This window comes from Halichoeres trimaculatus, unplaced genomic scaffold, assembly GCF_033239565.1.
Source record: "Halichoeres trimaculatus isolate MK-OKI-2021-1 unplaced genomic scaffold, fHalTri1.1 fHalTri1_scaffold_18, whole genome shotgun sequence".
Classification (NCBI taxonomy): domain Eukaryota; kingdom Metazoa; phylum Chordata; class Actinopteri; order Labriformes; family Labridae; genus Halichoeres; species Halichoeres trimaculatus.
In genome coordinates, this window is record NW_027437196.1 from 12,810,064 (window position 1) to 12,829,160 (window position 19,097).

The 19,097-nt window shown below is 39.6% G+C and overlaps 1 protein-coding gene across 2 annotated transcripts; it reads left to right on the forward strand.

The window, feature by feature from the left end:
* The first annotated feature begins 1,327 nt into the window (after positions 1 to 1,327).
* On the forward strand, positions 1,328 to 19,076 carry plcd1a (phospholipase C, delta 1a). 2 transcript variants are annotated; one of them, XM_074693292.1, is made up of 15 exons: positions 1,328 to 1,486; positions 5,341 to 5,499; positions 11,389 to 11,617; positions 11,942 to 12,071; positions 12,156 to 12,384; positions 12,485 to 12,686; positions 12,779 to 12,923; positions 13,013 to 13,165; positions 13,807 to 13,953; positions 14,038 to 14,194; positions 14,294 to 14,410; positions 14,516 to 14,694; positions 17,746 to 17,881; positions 17,970 to 18,119; positions 18,247 to 19,076. In XM_074693292.1, exons 1-15 carry the CDS (start codon positions 1,456 to 1,458, stop codon positions 18,336 to 18,338), a joined length of 2,256 nt encoding a protein of 751 aa, XP_074549393.1. In that variant the 5' UTR covers positions 1,328 to 1,455; the 3' UTR covers positions 18,339 to 19,076. The 2 variants fall into 2 exon arrangements, with proteins under 2 accessions (XP_074549393.1, XP_074549392.1); XM_074693291.1 differs by lacking the exon at positions 1,328 to 1,486 and adding an exon at positions 2,882 to 3,072.
* Positions 19,077 to 19,097: the final 21 nt, after the last annotated feature.

Sequence of the window (19,097 nt, forward strand, 5' to 3'; positions counted from 1 at the left end):
CTTTTTCTTGGTTCCTCATTTACTTATTCCCTTTTTGGTTCTCTGTTTCTCTTGTAGACTTATTCCTTATTCTTTTATTCCCCATTTGCCCTGTTTCCTTTTTTCCTCAGTCATTCCCCTTACTCAATCCCATTTTCCTCACGTTTCCCAGTTTGCTTGCTCTCTTGCATTCAGGGTAACTTTAGCATATGAATAAGGTGTGGCATTGGCCCTGTTGCATGTGTGGCTTGTAAGGACAGGTATTTTGCGACATGTATTCAGAAAGTCACTCCAAAACAGAGGAAAACCGCTCCTGTAAACTCATCAGTGACTCCAATTTGGAAAATTCCAAAGACATCCTCAACAAAATCTCCCACCGACCATAAGCTCATGTGTTGCTGCAGTGGGATTCTCAATGAGGCGACTGTTGTGTTCATTTTGTTCCTCGTGGTTTGCCAAACAGAGCTGCTCCAGTGCAAGAGTTCACAGGGCTGAACAGGCTGGCAGACACTGATAATTGAGAGGCACAAAGAGGGATTTGTCTGGGCTCTCACATATCACATTCTGACAATGAACAGGAACTTGTTGCGACCAGTGCAAAAACATGTTTAAACTATGACTATCTATAAGTGTTTTCCCATACATCAAGAAAAAACAATCCTAAAGCTTTCTATCAGCGGCAGGCAGGAGGATAATTCCTGTGTTTACAAGAGATGAGCATGGCATCCATTAGAAAACAACACCTCCTTATGTAGCTGAAATGTGCCTCGGGTACATTTTTCTGTATGAATTGACACTTTTACCAACAACATGCTGAAATACCAGCTGGTATTTCAGCATGTTGTTAGTAAAAGTGTCAATTCATACAGAAAAATGTACGGGCTGAAGATAAATGTCTTTAGCAGCTGCAGCACAGCCAAATCACATCATCATGACATGATGATGTTCACATTAACCTTAAAGTGGAAAAGGTAAAGAGGGGTGAGGCAGGAAGTCACCTCACACACTGTAAATTGCAGGTTTGTACCCGGCAAGGGCAACACCCAAAAGAAATCAAAGCACAAACTGAGAAGCCAGAAAGCTCTCCAACACTGATTTAGTGCATAAAATGTCGAGGCTACATTTGACCTAATCTTATCTTTGCTCTGGATATGGTTCAAGTGTTCAATTTAAGCCTTTGTTGGCAGAAATCCTGAAAAAGGTGCAGTTTCCACTTTACGGCAGCTAAAAAGAAAAGTCATGAGTAAACACGATGTTTTACTTGTCAGACCGGTGTTGCAGTGGGTGTGGACTCAGAGTGTATAAGAGTCTCACAGGCTGGCAGTGACTGTGCACTGAGCGAGTTGGCTCAGGGGAGGACACAGATTGGATTTTTCCCTGCATGGGACCAGGAAACAAGTTTAATGGTTGAAGTGGTTCACATTGAACAGAGGATTTCATCTCAGTGAATGGTGATATATTTTGACTGGAATCACAATGGAGAGCAACGGCACAGTTGGAAGCCATGGTGAGTCGGTTTCATCCAGAGTCCACTTTGTTTCATTTGTTGAAGAATGTTTTTTTAACCTTGGTATGATTTGAATGTCTTCCAAATAAAATTCTGATGAAGGTAAATGCATTGGACAAACAACAACATGCGTGTCATGGTTGGTGTTTTCACAACACCTCAGGCTGACTTGTTTTACTTTACAAATATGTGGTCTGAATAATCAAAGTGGGGGTTGTGGTTTGACTTGTTGCTATAACGAAATCACACCAAACAGAGTAGGAAAAATTTAAACGTGTCATTTTCACCACAGACGGCTTGTAGTTTGTTAAAATGAGAAACTTGCATCAGGTTTTGATTAAATATGAGTGATATATGTTTCAAACGACTTGTAATTTTAGAGTAGCAAAACAATGAATGAAGGTTTAAATGTCTTATAGACTGAAACTACATAAGTTTCACATCAATCTTTCATATTTATGCAAATCTTCCATAAGGTGGTGCTATTTCATATCTCATGATGTCAGGCTGATGTTCAAGACTTGAATCAACTTTAACCCTCTGGTGCATAGTGATCACTGCAGTAGATAGCTATTTAAAAGTCATTTTTTTCCATGAGTGTTTTTATTCTTCATGGGGGCATAAAAAAACATGAAAAAACAAACAAACAAACAAAAAATTCAAATATAATATCAACTGTAAAATATAGAAATTTAAAATTTAATATGTTTCATTTTTTAAGTATAGAAACAACTACTGGAATTTGGAATCAACCTAAAAAAACAGTAATAATAATAATAATAATAATAATAATAATAATAATAATAATAATAATAATAAAACAATTCAATTTCATTATTTTTTTCCACTAAGCTCTATAATGTTCTATGTTGAAAGCCCAGGCACATGAAGTCCACTGGAGTAGACATGACTAACTTTCCCAAAAAAATTAATGTTTGAAAAATATCGAAAACATCTCCTTTCATGCCCTAAAATGAATGAAAAAAATCTTGACACTAGTTTCCATATTTCGTACATCGAAGGGTTGATATGAAATGATACAGTAGGCTTGATATCCTGCATGTCAAACTTGTGCATGCTAAACTTGCAGCATGTTAAACTTAAGCCCACTGCAACATATAAAAAATGCAACATTAAAGCTCATAATAAGTCTTTCACTTTGTTTTGTTAAGTTAAAAATCTCATTGAGAGGGAATAATTTCTTCACTCTATTATCTTTGGTCCTTTATGTATCAATAAAATCCAAATTCTTTTAACAACGACCTGAGGTTTTATGACCACAGCTGAGGTAACTGTAGAGACCTTCCACCCCCCAAGTGTTTTATGTCCTGAGCAGCGCGTGCACAGCTGTGGACAGTCAGCCTCAGTCATAACAGAGTCATAGATGAGTTTAGACCCGCCCCACGAGAGGGGAGCTAGTGTACGTGGTGCCTGCTCCTCTTCCATGCCGAGCTGAGATTAACCACCGTCTCAAACTTATTCCACAATGTCGTGTTTACATAAATGTCCTAAAAGGACGGAATCCGAAGAGCTAGTTTTCCAGGAGCAGTTGAAAAAAGTTGCTTTGGAGAACGGAAAACGCCTGGGTAAGTGCCCCCCCCTTTAAGGTGCCTGAGCAGAGTGACGCTCGCGCTCATTATTGTGCCAACACATGCAGGCGCGCGCGCGTTATGTTTTGACAACCCGGATTTTAAAAGATCTTAATCTCTGTATTCTAATTCAGTCACACTTTGCAGGAGAACTCGCCTGTCTTTGCTGCTATGTGTTGGTATATTTGCAGTGTATTGAAGGTGAGCAGGAAACAGTTTGTATAGAGTTTCCTCATTGCCTGAGGCAGTGAATATTTTGGGTTGCCATGATGACACCTCGGAGTTATTTGTCTTTAGCATGAGGTTAAACAAAAAAGCATGAACATTGAACTGTCTTAATGTTTGTAAGGGGAAGCCCCTGTTTAGAGTGCAGCAGCAGTGTTTCATGACTTATTAGTCATTTTGTGAGAGAAGCTAGAAAAACATCAGCTGATTGAAAGTGTGCCAAAGCATGGTCTTGATTTAAAGACACTGAAACACAATAAATCATCTGTTATGAAAACAAAAGGGAGTGTTCTAACCCATTGTGTACCCATATAAAGGACAAAAAGTCCTGTTTAGGTTCTGCTTGAGCCTTCATATTTTTCGACTTCCCTGAGGGTATCCCACCCTGTTATTTTCCTGACTTTTACACTTTTCTTGCCCTAGCCTGCCTCACCGTTGATGGTATGGCAGATAGAGAAAAAGTTTGAGATAACACTTGGTCAAGGTTTGCATCTGAAACTGAAAACTTAGCAAAAAACATAAAGAAGGAATCCACATCCTCAAAATGCAGTGACACAGTATGATTCATGTATATAGTTAAAGCAGTTATGACGCTGAAATACATTTATGAGTCACATAAAGCTGGTGCTTCTTTCACAGTAAAGTAGATTACATGGAAAGGCCAATTCTAAACAAGCAGAAGCTGAAAGCCTGACTGAGCAGAGGAGGTGTTCAAACTCCGGAGTCCTCCTCCCTGCCTGCAGAGAGAAGCCTCTGTAGGTCTGTGGTGAGATGGAGGAAAAAATGTCTGTTATGTTGTGGTCCTGCCCACAACATCCCCACTGAGTTGTTATAAATGTTATCCTCAAATACCCTCGGAGGATATATATCATCGTCATTTTTAGTGTCAAGTTGTAATGCATATTAGAAACAATTTAATATTATGATTTACAGATTGAAAACAAATAGAGCAAACACTCCCCTTTGTGCTTATCACGGCGTCCTACAATGTTGTCTACGCAATATGAATCATGTCACACACCCTTCCCAGAAATCCATGATCAGCAGATTTCTTCACCTATATGATAAGCTCCTGGCACTGCTCATCTGTTGTGAAACATTTACTGCACAAAGATTCAAACCCACTCATTGATCAGCTGACTTGCTTATAAAGGGACAGTACGTGTTTTAAAGGGCATGCCATTGATTTTATGTATAAAGGTCAATGCAAACCCAGAGGATGAGGAAGTTGGATCAATGTTCCTTGTGTTGGGATCTTAATCTTCAAAGATCAAGACACCAAGTGGCATTTTGATTGGGTAAAACAACCTGTATGCCTTTGTTGCAAAGAAGGAGCAGGTAGAGTCAGGCAAGATGGCTTTTGATGCATCAAGGGTTTAAAAATTGTAACATGTCCCATAACTTTGGTTTGTCTTCATAGCAATGGCAATTTGAGATTTTGAAGAGAAGTGGTCCAGGCACTGAACCTTGTGGAACTCCATAAGTAACCTTTGTGGGCATATAAATAATATGTACAAACTAAAATCTATCTGATACAGTTCAATTCAGGCTAAAGATGTCCTTGTAATGCCACTTTGTTGCTCGTTCCCTGTAAAACGATGTGATACAAATTTCAAACTGCCACATTTTCATTTGTAGCTGTAATCCCTTAATCTGTCTGTAAACTGCTAAAACAAAAGCACAAGATCTTTATGATGTCTTCATGAGACTTACTGAAAGGGTAATGTCATTGCACTGGCTGGTTCATTACACGGAGGAGGGGGCGGGCCTCAAATACCAAGGTCTCTCCCCGCCAGGCCTGGTCAATCAGACGAGGCTGAAATATGGTTTTCTAAAACACTAATAAGAGAAAAATTTGATTTTATTAAATCATATCAGACGAACAATACCAAGCCTATAAAATGCACAATACCCCCTCTTTAAAGAAGTGTATCAGAAATTTCGGAATCCTCTCCCAGAAGCAGAGTCAGAATTTCACTCACAGTTGATAAGATGTGTTTTTGACTTATTTGTCTCTCTCTGATGCTGCCGCTTCTGCAGGTTTGGAGGGAGATCCAGATTTACACTTCCTTCTGGTTGGTGGGCAGCTGGTGAAGGTTCGCTCCAACTCCTGGAAGAAAGCCCGCTACTTCAAACTCCAAGAGGACTGCAAAACATTTTGGCATGAGTCGAAAAAAATAATCAGGAGAAACCACACCTGTGAGTTCAGTTTTCTACTGGAATACACATGTGATTGGACATTTTTACAAGTGGAGTCTGAGCAAAATGTATTTAAATGATCCCAACTTGTTCATCCAACTCCCTTCTGACCCTTCAGATTTTAATGATAGCTTCTTGTGATAGAGCCTAAACACAAAGACACAGAGACGCCATGTGGAAATACTGCAGTGGAAGAAATGCTGGAAAATATTAGTTTGAATCTTAACTTTGTGTTTTCTGCGCCTGTGAGACAGTATTTCCTTCTCTTTTCTGTCTCAGTGACCCCTGTCTGGATGTGAAAGTATTAATCCATCCTCTGGGCCTCTGGTGGCTTTTATTCTCTTCCATCCTGCTGAAGCTACCAGGCCTGATAACCTCTGCCCTCAGCCTCAGCTTTGTACAAACACTAGAAGACAGCAGTGGCCTCATAGTCCCCATACAGACAGCAGATAGTCAAACAGAGAGTAGATACGGTGGTGTGAACAGTCGTGTGTCAGAGGCTCAGAGGCTCAGAGACAAACCTCCAGTTTGCAGGCGTTTCCTTCTTTCCTTGTTTCCGGAAATAAGCCCTATCTGTTATTACTTTCCTGTGGGCTTTAGCAATAAGCAATTACCAGTCAGCTCTGAAGTACTTTTGCATAATGAAAGGGAGGAGAGCATGTATTGTTTCAATCTAGTTGGTATTTGTTTAGTTTTGGTATCAATTAATTAAGCTGTCGTCTATAATGATTCTAATGTGGGACTCACTGCATGCGTGTCTGTGCTGTATGGTGATCTTTATTCTAGCTGTCATTACTCCAGCAAAACTGGCCAAGCAAATGCAACAGTAGAAAAGCCCTGCTGAAGAGCACTGCAAAAATGAAAAAAAAAAAAAAAACAGCTACATTTACAGTAAATTTGCTCCAGTGGCACAAATGATGCAAAGCAAAACCCCACTAGACAAACCCTGAAAATGTCTGGTTGAAATTAAAACGGCAATACCAGCAGGCTGTATGTATGCATAGAAAATAGTGTAGTAATGTAAGGTAAGATACAACTTTATTGATCCTCAGAGGGGGGATTATTTTGTTGCAGAATATAACAAGTGAGAAGTAATACACAAGAGATGAGTAAGAGCAGTTATAAAACAGTCTATGCAGATATACACGTATTAACATATATTTAATAGAGCGCAATCCATTATTGTGATGGTACCTTGGCCTTTCACTGCTTTTTTGGTGACTGTAAACCGAGTCCCGCATGTACTTCAGCCAACACTGTGTTTAAGATCAAACCTTTGAACTTAAGAAACAAGTATGCTTGACACGCAGAGGTCATAGGGGTCAGTAAGCATTAAGATTTCCTGATTTCCCAGATGGTTTCAGAAATAACTGATTCTTCCTCCATAGGGAAACCTCTTTGTAACTTACTGTTTACGACAAAAACTGAGACTCACACAAAACAGATAAATAAGTGCTTATTCAGGGGATGTAATAAACCACTTTGAAATGCTGCTTATTTTCATCAGATGTCTAAAGAGGTGACGTTTGCTTGGCATCTGCCTGAAATTATAAGGGTCTCTCTGTTAAAGATCAATCAGGCCTTTGTTCCATTAAGTACCCAAGAAACCTTTAAACCTCCAACAAACATTAGCAATGATCTGATTGGATTATTCTATGGAAAAAAAATGTGTATGAGACAATAGCACCATACTAAATAATGATAATAAAAACAACAATAATAATAATAATAATAATGATAATAATAATGGTAATGCATTACTGATAAACTTGATTGATTTAAAATTTTTATTTAGAAAAATGTAAAAGAAAATAGTTAGCAAGAAAAAACTTGTCAAACAGAAATTGGAACATAGAAACTTTACAAATTTGAAATCAAAGTAAGATGTAAAGAAAAACAAATTGTTAAATCATCAATCGAACTTTTTTCATAGACCGTATAAAGCTTTTTTTTTTTTAAAGGAAGTTAAACTTAGTTTCCATTCCTTCTCCATTGTTAATAATAATAATAATAATAATAATGATAATAATGACCGTAATAATAATGATAATAATAATAATAACAATAATAATAATAATAATAATAACGTGACTGTTCACTTTCCCTTAATTTTGTAGAATCCTTCTTGAACACCATTCATTCATTTTATCTACGCATTATTCACCTGTCAATAATCCATTATCAATAAGACCTAAATCTATCATCCCTCCATTTCCCATCCATCTGTCCATCCATCTATCCATCTAACCTATTAACAATTCTCTAATGCTTGCTGCTTACATGTCTCCCTTTTGGACTTCACTATCTCAGCCAAGCTCTAAATATTCTCTTCCAAATTTGGGGAAACTATAGAACAAACCAGTGAATGTGATGGGGCATTTGGCTAGTAGAGAGACTTTTGATCTGCGCAATATAGATAAGAAAAGCTGAAAAGAGCTAAATTGGTACAATGTACTGCCATAAACAGGTTGAATTTATAAGATGAAGTTAAGATTGAGGATGGTGTTATTTCTCGGTGTTGTGTTTACATTTAGTTTTGGCTGTAGTCTTAGAAAACAGTCACTATATACTCAATGCTTTACTGCTGAGTAGAGATCCTTATTTTCATAAACTTGGCTATCAACAAAGTTTCCTGATTGAATCTCCAAGATTTCGGATAAAAACTTTTAAGCTAACTTTTTCATGTTTACAGTACTAATACTTCACATTCTGGTCAATACTCCAATAGTTTTCAGTGCCTGTAAATCATCTCCACCCTGTGTCTGAGTAGGAAAAAAGCCCCACAGTCTATACCTCTGTTAATCATCTCTTTTCTCTCCACAGTCTGTGGCTATCTCTGTATTGAAGCATTCACAAACAAAGCTAAACATGCTGGTGATACACTATTAGGTTGAGATGAGGTCAGAAATCTGGATTCTTTCCCAAAGATCTCATGGGATCCTCCCTCAAATGACTGCTTTTCAGCTGTTTGTTACATAAATAAACTGGACTGGTATTAGAGTTATCTAAACTCACAGCAGTAACATTTATCAGATCAGAATTTGACTAAACTGTATTCATGTGCTCGTATCAAGATTAGTGGGTTGCTATCTTGCCACATTCAAAAAAATGTTTTTATTATCTGATGCTAATTTTACTCTTCGATCCTAGGCTAAGCATTAACCATGAAGTCAATCTGATATTTTAATACTAACATGGCTAACCAGCTTACTGAGGAACACCCTGTTTACTGCTAAATGTTGCCTTCCCTCTAAGAAATGAGTTTTAGTAGCGGCAGCAGCAGCACGAGCTTTGCACAATAACCTCATTGTGTTAAATTTCATCTGGCATTTAAGTTATGCTGGCGTGACATGGATGACATGATTTAGACTTTGCAGTTTTTGGCCCCTCAGATCAAATTCTTTGACTGTGATCCAAATTTACACCCCTGAATTCCTCCCCAGTGGCGTGTTTTTCTGAGGATTTTCAGATTAAACAAACACTCGTCTCCTGTTCTGGTGCTTCCTGGGTATTTTGTTCACCTGAACTCTACTCAGCTGCTCTACCAAGCCTTGGGTGTGCTTTCAGCATGCCGCCCACTCACTGTTGTGTGTTATTCTCTTCAAGTAGCCTGACCTTTAGATCCATCCTGCCTCTCGATGGACTCTGATTCACACAGGGACAATGCTTGCTCTTTATGTGACTCTGCAGACGGGATGTAAAGGGCAGAAACACTGTGATTGTAACCGAAGTCAAACATATGGCCTCCAAGTTAAGCCTGTGGTCTTTGGGGTTTTGTTACATGGGTGGTTGGTGCCATTTAGTGTGATTAGATCATGCGTGGCCATAGACGCTTTTCTGTACATTAAGCTGCTCAACAATAGAGCTGGCCTCAGTGATTGGGTGGAAAACAGCACCAGGGACCTTCTTACTGTCTGAGTGGCTGTGTTATTAAGTATCTGTTGCACAATAGAGCATTTTAGTGCAGTTAGTGAGCAATGGTAGCCTAAGAGTCACATCAGATTTTCTTGACACAAAATGCCTGAAACGTCTTTGTGTTATTAACAGGGCATTAAAAGCCTCTGGTAACCCAAATAAACAAATGTTCTCGCTATTTTATATCTAGAAATATAAAAATTAAACTTGTATCTAAATTTGAAATGTTACCTGTCAAGTTTTTGAAAACGATCTATTGCCAGCTGTTAGGTTAGTGGTTTTAACTTTCATATTTCTCATGAACTAAATAGTTGAATCTAACCAAACATTAAAACTGCCCAGTGCAGTTGCTAATTTTCATAATACCTTTATTTTCCTTAAAGGTGTTTTAGTTTATGTATGTACAGTATTTACGGTATAACAGTAACAATACCCACTTCTTGTAACATGGAAGGCTTTGCTAGCCATGACCTTCGTCTCTGCTGATACTCGAGCTAGCTTGTTTTTGTCAGCTAGCCCTAGCTAATTTTATAATCTCTCACTTTTTTGAACTGTGGTTTTAAAGCTCTTTTGGTGTAGCACTTATACCTACTGCCTGCCTGCAAACAATACAAAGTTAGCAGCTAGCTGAACAAGTAAGAATAGCTGTGCAATTTAAAGCCAAGGGCCTGGATACATCCTTAAAGAAGCCGTACTGGCTAATTATTTTTTATGTTTTTATGTGTTTTGTTTTGCCTTGTGTAAAAGCCACAAAGCCAAGATACCCTGCAGCAGCACAAGCCTTTCTGTAGAAAAACATTAACAACTATTTATGTTGTTCTGTGTTGAGTTGACATGGACGTTCATTTCTGCCAGTTGAAACAAATAGGAAATATTAAAAAAAAAAGTATTTTAAAGTCACAACAATAAGATACTGTTTCACTATTGTCATAATTATGACGTAGTATCTCATAATAATGAGATAGCATCTGATTACTATGACTTAGTATCTCTATTATCACTGGGTATCTCATAGTTATGACTTAATATCTCACTAAAAGATAGTACCTGATAATCATGACTCAGTATTTCATAATTTATGAAAACTAAGTATCAACTTGGAAGCCAAAAACAACTTTTTTGGTTTGGCATTTTATTTTATTTTATTTTTTTTTGTGTCTTTTTTACCGTCAGAAACTGGCCTCTATAATTTAAGATAAAATTGCTCAGTGAAATTTCAAATTTTGAACCTTTTAGTATCCCTTACTACAACAGGAAGTATTACATTTATGTAATTATTATGTTAGTTAGTTGCCTATTAATGTTAGTAAAGTGACGCTTATCAATAAAAGCAGCATGAAAAATGTTGCTCGCATTTGCCTCTGCTGTTGCCTTAGCTTTCATTTGTTTTTGTTAGCTTGTCCTAGCTAGTTTTAGTTTTAACTTTTAGCCTTTTGAAGCTAAAGGCTGAGGCATAACCCAATGTTGCTGCACTGGCTAATTTTTTCCATGTTTTGTCTATTTTGTTTTCTTTAATGAGTGAAGGCCACAGAACTGAAGCTACCACACAGAAGCTTTCCTCTAGATAGAGAATAGACACAGTTTGTGGTGATCTGCTGAAAAAAGATATGCACTGTTGGCAGCCAAGATACTTCCTGGCTGTGCAAAAATATTCTGTTGAAATATTATAAGCACAGCTGATGACAAAGCAGACTATAGACGTAGAATCTACCTAACTTCAGGAAAAGGAAAAAATAGGATGATTTGAAAAAATAAAATATATCAAAAGGTATTTTTAAAAACTTAACCATAAATGTAATGTTAGACTTATTTTTCATAATTGAGGCTATTTGTTTATCAACAGTATATTGCATTTGGTTGAGGAAGAAGGATGGGCTCATAGATACTGTTTGCAATTCAAGCCAATTTGTGACTCAGTAATTTCATAAAGAGCCCTTTTTTGTGAGTTTTATTGGACCTCTTCTCTCCAAACAGTCTCCATTGATGACATCGATTCAGTGCGCAAGGGCCGCCAGTCTGAGGGCCTCAGCAAACACACAGACCCAAGTCTCGAAGACTACTGCTTCGCCATTATCTTCAAGGGCCGCCAAAAGAACCTGGACCTGATGGCAGCCAACGAGGCCGACGCCAAACGGTGGGTCAATGCCATCGAGAAGATCATCAATAACATGAGAAACCTTAACCGCCAGCAGAAGAGTGAGCAGTATCCTTGATGAAGTTAACAAGGGACTGTGTTTGCATGAATGAAGTTTTTTATTGACCTGTGAGGTCTGCATTTGAGTTTTGGAAGGGTTGATTTCTTGATTGCTGACTTTTGAAGTAAAAGTAATGTCAAATAGAACTGGAGTGTGGATCATGTTTTAGAGAGCTTCATGTGTGCAGGAAAAATAGCCTTCAAGTATGGAGAGCAAAAACAGGCAGAGAGCCATCCAGTGAGGGGTTATCCTGGCCTATCAGTAATCTGTCGTCGGTGGTTGTGTAATTGGCTATGATAAGGATGAAGCAAATCCTTACATCCTGATGTCAGCTGGATCATTAACTGCATGAGGAAAGCAGACAAGAATGACGACAACCAGATGACGCTAAAGGAGCTAAAGCACTTCCTGCGACAGATCAATGTTGAAGTGGACGACACGTACGCAGAGGAGATTTTTAGAGTTAGTACGCAAATTCATTACAAGCCCATTGCATAATGCCTAATCAAAGATGTTTGGTTGATTGATTGTCTCATTGTGTCACAGAAATGTGACACGTCTAACTCAGGCTCCTTGGAGGGCTCGGAAATCAAACACTTCTATGACTTGCTGACGCAACGGGAGGAGGTTGATGTGATTTACGGGAATTATGCTCAAACAGACGGTCAGATGAGCGCAAGGGATCTGCTGAACTTCCTGTTGAACGAGCAGCGGGAACAGGCGTCAATGGAGGACGCGCTCAAGCTGATTGAGAAGTACGAGGTGGATGAGACAGGTAGGGTTTTTTTTTTTCTTACAGTTTCTTCCAGTTTTATTTTGAAGGTTACATCCAAAATTTAGCATCATGTTCAGTAAGTTTGTCCTCTGTCCTGCAGAGAAGCAGCAGAATCGAATGACTAAAGATGGGTTCCTGATGTACCTGCACCACGAGGATGGCTCCATCTTCAACCCAGCACACAGAGACGTATATCAGGACATGAGCCAGCCCCTCAATCATTATTACATCTCCTCCTCACACAACACTTACCTGATGGAGGACCAGCTCAAAGGACCAAGCAGCACAGAGGCCTACATAAAGTGAGTTTTGAATAGCGTCAAAGAGAGCTTTGTTTGGAATGTAGAAAGAGCTCCTGAAGAAGTCGCCTCATGACTGTTGTCCCTCCTGACAGAGCTCTGATGAAGAGCTGTCGCTGTGTGGAGCTGGATTGTTGGGATGGACCAAATGGTGAGCCTGTGATTTACCATGGTTACACACTCACATCCAAAGTGCTCTTCAGAGACGTCATCAAAGCCATCAAAGATTATGCTTTCAAAGTATGCACTATCTCACTCTTGAATGATTGCATCCTCTGTTCATGTTAGTCTAGGGAGACTAAGCTTCATTACCGCTTTGTTTTCCACAGACTTCAGACTACCCTGTGATCCTGTCTCTGGAGAACCACTGCACGGTGGAGCAGCAGAAGCTCATGGCCCATCACTTGATCTCCATTCTTAGTGATGCTTTGGTCACAAAACCCTTGGGCAACACGGTGCCTTCAAACTTCCCCTCGCCTGAGGTGTGTGACCTCAAACCTCTGCTCACTATTCCTATTGTTTTCATTTCCCTTTTACTTTATGTTACTGAGGCTCATGGGGAAAGTGAGAGTGATGTACTCCTCTCTGTTGATAATGTAGCTTCAGAAGAACTTGATTTTGTAATTTTACTGGCTTCTCTTGAGTGGTTGATCAAAAACCCACTTTCACCTCTACCTCTGACCCAAGTCTTCTTTTCATGCTGTGTCTGATTTTATCAGTGTCGCATGTATTTTAACTGATGCTCAATCTATTTTGTACCTTTGGGGTCTCTGCTGCTGCTCTCCTTGTCTTGGCTTTTTTTATGTATGCACATGAGGAGAGGTGTGCACTCGTTACGACATGATTGGGGATTCCACATAGACACATGGAAGGACAGGGAGCTCCTAGAACAGAGCCAGATATAACTTACCATATGCAAATATGTTATCATTTTTGACAGCAGTGGCTCTATCTGAACTATTATCTGAACTAACTCATTTGGCTGCAGGCAAATTGCATTTCACCATATTTTCCCATCAGCCATCAGATGCTGGGTTTGGGGGATGGACCAAAAGATCACAGTCTTACTCCTTAAAAAATAATAATACAACAAGACATTTTGTGAATCACTGTCCCTGTGCAGGAGCTGAAAGGCAAGTTCCTCATCAAAGGAAAGCGACTTAACAAACTGAGTGCTGGCAACAATAACAGCAACATAGAGGAAGATACTGTCTCTGAGGAAGACGAGGCTGCAGACTGTAAGGAGAATGGCCAAAAAGCAAAACCAAAGGTGTGTTAAATTTGAATAAAATATTAAAAATATCAATGAGTGAGTACAAGAAACCCTGAGACATTTTTCATTTCATATTTTCAGAAGTCAAAAATCAAACTAGCCAAAGCACTCTCAGACATCGTCATCTACTGCAAAAGTGTTCATTTCAACGGCTTCGAACACGCCAAGGAGCAGCAGGAGTTCTATGAGATGTCATCCTTTAAGGAGGGAAAAGCTTTCAACCTGGCAGAGACTTCAGGTAAGCTTCACGTCCTCCTGGAAGACATGGTTCATAAGAAGAGTTTGAAAGTGCGGCTCAAATGTGCCGAGTGGTTGATCTTGGGATGTGTTCTTGTAGCTACTGCCTACATCCATCACAACATGGACAAGCTGAGCAGGATCTACCCTGCTGGATCCAGAACGGACTCCTCTAACTACAACCCAGTGCCCATGTGGAATGTTGGCTGCCAGATAGGTACATCACACTGTCGTCTGCGTATAAAGAAAGCCTGGATACTCAATGTGTTGTTTTGATATTAAGACTGAGGACCTCTTTCCATTTTCTCTGTGATGGTTTTAGTGGCATTAAACTTCCAGACCCCCTACAAGGAAATGCACATAAACCAGGGCCGCTTCCTGCCAAATGGTTTTTGTGGATACATCCTGAAGCCGGAGTTTCAGAGGAGTTTGTCCTCTCAGTTTGACCCCAACACGCTTACCAACGGGCCATGGTTACAGAAGAAGACCTTTCATGTCATGGTGAGTGTGTTTACAGGTTTAAATGTTGAAGACCTCAAAAGTGGCAAATGGAATCATCTTTAATAGAAAAGTTTTTGAAATTCTCACATGCAGAGTCAGCAATGTGTACCCCTAATCCACCAGATCTCTGTCTCTATTCCACCACAATACATTTAAAACATCTGGTTGACTTTCAGAATAAAACACTGTGTTGACACTAGATTGTAGCTACATCAACAACACATCATAAAGAGTGGCACCAGGACATCATGGATGAGGAATAGGTCCAGTTTTGAGTTTAATAGGTCCCATACTATTAGGGTGACCATATTTTGATTTCCAAAAAAGAGGACAACGGCACTGGCCTGGAGGCACAAATTCAGACAGGCTTCTTATATTCTTAATATTTTCACTGCCCCGTGGTTACTCCCGTCTGTGGAAACACCACAGTACTGGATTTTTTTGAGTGCTTCATGAATGACTTCAACAGAATGGGGGGCTATAACACCTAGAGATGGGTACCGAATCAGGTACTTCAAAAGGTACCGACCGAATTCTGTCAAAAGTACAGAGTACCGATTCATGTAAAATCAAAAGGTACCACGTTTGGGTACCTGAACACATCCTTGTGACTGTGAGGAAGTGAAAGAATAGTCGATTTTCCATGATGGACATGAACACAGCATTGCAAGGGTATATACTGAAGGATATATATGTTAAATAGAAAAAAAAATATATAATATTGTTAAAGAAATTGAAATTTTTTACCACATAACTACAAAAAAGTACCGAAAATATGTACCGTTGAGTACCGGTACCAATTGCCAGGTACCGAGCATTGGTGCCAGCACTACTAAACTTTTTAGCAACGTCAGAGTCAGGAAATGTCTTTTTTTAGCAAGGCACTGGTGCAATCCATGGACCTGTAGCTGTTGTGGTGTTTTACAGTATGAAATGCCAAACATGCCCTGTCATGTCATGTTTTTCGGTGTCCATGTGAGCTTTGAGATCTCCAGCACCTTTATTGGACACTGAGACATATGTGCCAGCTATGCACACGTTTCACTCCGCCTCCCACTTGTCCCGATCGGGACGGTATGTCGGAAATTTTTTTATTGCAGTTCATCTGTGAAGCTGCACTTACGCTTAGGCATCTTCCGTGCAATACAGCTCCGCTTTCCGTCTAGGCTATGTCTCTCTCTCTCGCCTTCTCTCTGATCCTCTCACTCTCTATGCGTGTGTGTGCACGCGCAGAGCAGACCTGCCCACAAGGCAGCCTCTCGGTAAGTGATGTCCATCATAGTGTTGTTTGCAAGCGCCGGTCAATTTACGGACGCGCGTAATGGTCCTATGAAAATCAGTGAACACCGGACAATTTCGTGAATTTATTAAACCCGCCCGGACACCCCGGACAGGACGTAAAAAGTGGACATGTCCGGGCAAAAGAGGACGCTTGGTCACCCTACATACTATGCTCCTTGTCTGCAGTTTAATATGGATCATTGTTGTCTTCATGAAATGGTAGTAACATGTTTTGGTCCAAAAAGCCAATAAATAAAGCACAGCAGCATTGTTTCCAGGCTCTCATAGCCCCTCTGTTCAGAACAGTCTGATTTAGTGGGCGTGACCTTCATATGTAAATGAGCCACCGCTGATACCGCGTCACTGAGAGCGGCGCCACAAGCTCCAAGTGCACAATGTTTACAAAACAGCGAAGCTCATTTACCGTAACATTACAGGCTAAAACAACAGGCTAACCGCAGCTAAAGTTAGCATCCTGAAGCTAACACAGAGACCGGGGGGACACTGAGGAAAAGCTCTTACATCTGCTCCACAGCACACAGCATTTAAAATACTCACATTTCCAGGGTCCGAGGTTTGTTGGTGGATGGTTGGTAATGCGCCTTGATTCAGGACCAGTATTCGCTAGCCCTCTGTTGGACTGTCCAAAGTTGACCAGGAAGTGACTAGCACACACATGCAGAGTTTTACTGAGTGTAGCTGGCACATTTCCTTGATAAAAACTCTAGCCACTTAGACTTGTCTTCTTCTGAGATGGGAAGCTTGTGCATGGAACTACGTGGCTGTTTACAGCCAAAAACAAAGCAGTGTTGGCTCTTCAAATGGCGGGGTGGGGGGTTTGGGGATATCTGCTCCAATGGACCAGTCAGGTCAGACTTGCTCCTGATTGGTCAAAAAAAGGGAATCGCTGACGTCAGCAAATCCCCAAAATCCAAACAGCTTGTTTTAGGTCAGGGTTTTATATTCATTAACACTACTAAGTACAGGTTTTGTCATTAAATATCACATTTTGTGGGCTGGGAGGAAAGCCAAAGACCCACTAATTTCACTAAAAGACTAAATAAAGTGATTTTCTGCGTAATATGGGACCTTTAAGCATGGATTAGCATTACAGATGCTTTCAAACCAAACAGTAATCCAGATGGGGTGTTCCATGAGTACTTAAACATTGGGACCTGGAAATGCAGTGAATAAGCATTACAGCAGATGGTCTAAGCATATTTCATCCATTATCGTAAGAATATTAACAAAATAGAGGTTAAATTTTATATAAAACAGTACAACAGTACAGTACATTTCTACAGTGGCGGCAGAATAATTTAGGAAATATGTAGACAGGTAGTGTTATTTTCTACTGATCTGCAATTTTAATAAACCCAGGTCATATTTTTGTTTGTTTTGTTTGTTTTTGAACCGTTCTATTAGTGTTTCCCACAGCAGGGAAACTGGGAATATTCAAATTTGTACCTCCGAAACTCTCAGTCTACCAAAGTAACTGTCTTCAGGCGGTAATTTCCCTGGTTGCACTGAAATGCATGGAAATGTTGTTTGGCAGCCATCCAGCTTCAATCTAGCTGCAGAACTAGTTGTGTTTATGTAACCAAATAAGGGATTAGACAAACAAAATAGGGAGAGCTACATTTTTACAGCCTTATTTGTATTTTAGTTTGTAATTACAAAACTTTAATGTTCACCAGTGATTGGTTGGTAAAAGTTTTCCTCATACTTCTATTGCATTTGTTTCTCTTTTTTGTCAACCCAACACAACAGGTGATCTCAGCTCAGCAGCTACCAAAAATCAACAAGGACAAACACAAATCCATTGTCGACCCTCTGGTGAGAGTGGAGATTTATGGCATCCCAGCAGACAACGCCAGCAAGGAGACACACTACATCGAAAACAATGGTGAGTGGAAAACAGACAAATAAAAAAACATTTATTGACACAAAACAAGCTGTTCCATGCGTGAGTTTACAACAGTGGATCCCTGCAGGCTTCAACCCCATGTGGAATGAGAGATTCCAGTTTGACGTCCACGTCCCAGAGTTGGCCATGGTGCGATTTGTGGTTGAAGACTATGACTCAACATCACAGAATGATCTCATTGGGCAGTACTGTCTGCCGCTCACCAGTGTACAATCCGGTAGGAAAGCCCATCAAATAGCAAGACTATTACTAAAAGCAGGACATGAAAACCAGTCGCTCTGTTCTTAAATGTATTTTGAAAGTGGTTTGTCTCCAAAGCTAAAACTCACTTCCCTTATTTCCAGGATATCGCCACATTCCACTGCTCACCAAGAGAGGAGACGTCATCTGCTCAGCCGGACTGTTTGTGCATCTCATGCTCATCGATGCTTCATAAACGCCAGTTTGGGGAAACACTCAGTGCCGAACTTTGAAGACCTGAAAGGATTTTTATCCCAGTTTTAAACAAAATAACACAACTGATCAAATGTTTTTTTTTTTTAAGTCCTAGACTCCAGTGAATGACTCACTCCTGTCAGTGAAACAGTTTCCTGTCATTGTATAATTTTAGCTTCTTTTAAGGAAAATTTGAGTAAATGTTGTGTAAGCTAAGAAAGTGAGGAAAGAATGTGAATGAGTTGTTAAACAGCTGTGATTGAGAGAAAAATAATATAAATGTTGTGGCGTAATCTATCTTCTAGTTGAAGATCTGAATAGTATTTGGATGTTTTAGGATTCTCTTTGAGGTAAAAAAGAAAGCTTGCTCTAACAGAGCTGCACAACAAGCACACATCCAATAGTATGAAACGATAACAAGCCCCATTTATGAGCTCAGGTGTCTTATAAATTGTATTTACAACGTTAGTTCTTCATTTTTCAAGCAAACTTTGATACCTTCTTTTATATGTCTTCTGATAAATGTAGAGAATATCTGTAACTGTTTTGTTACTCTTCAAAACACTTTTAACTCAAACTACACTGTTCATTTTTCACCATACCTTCATTTTCTTCTCTTCTTTTTGTCATCTGATCACCATCAGCAGTTTTACATAACAAAACCTTTAGTGTCTTTATTTTCAGCTCAGTATGTCTTGTCATTTTTGCAACATTTGCACTTGCTCCCAAATAAAACCAGCAGTCCTGCTTAAGGTTTTGT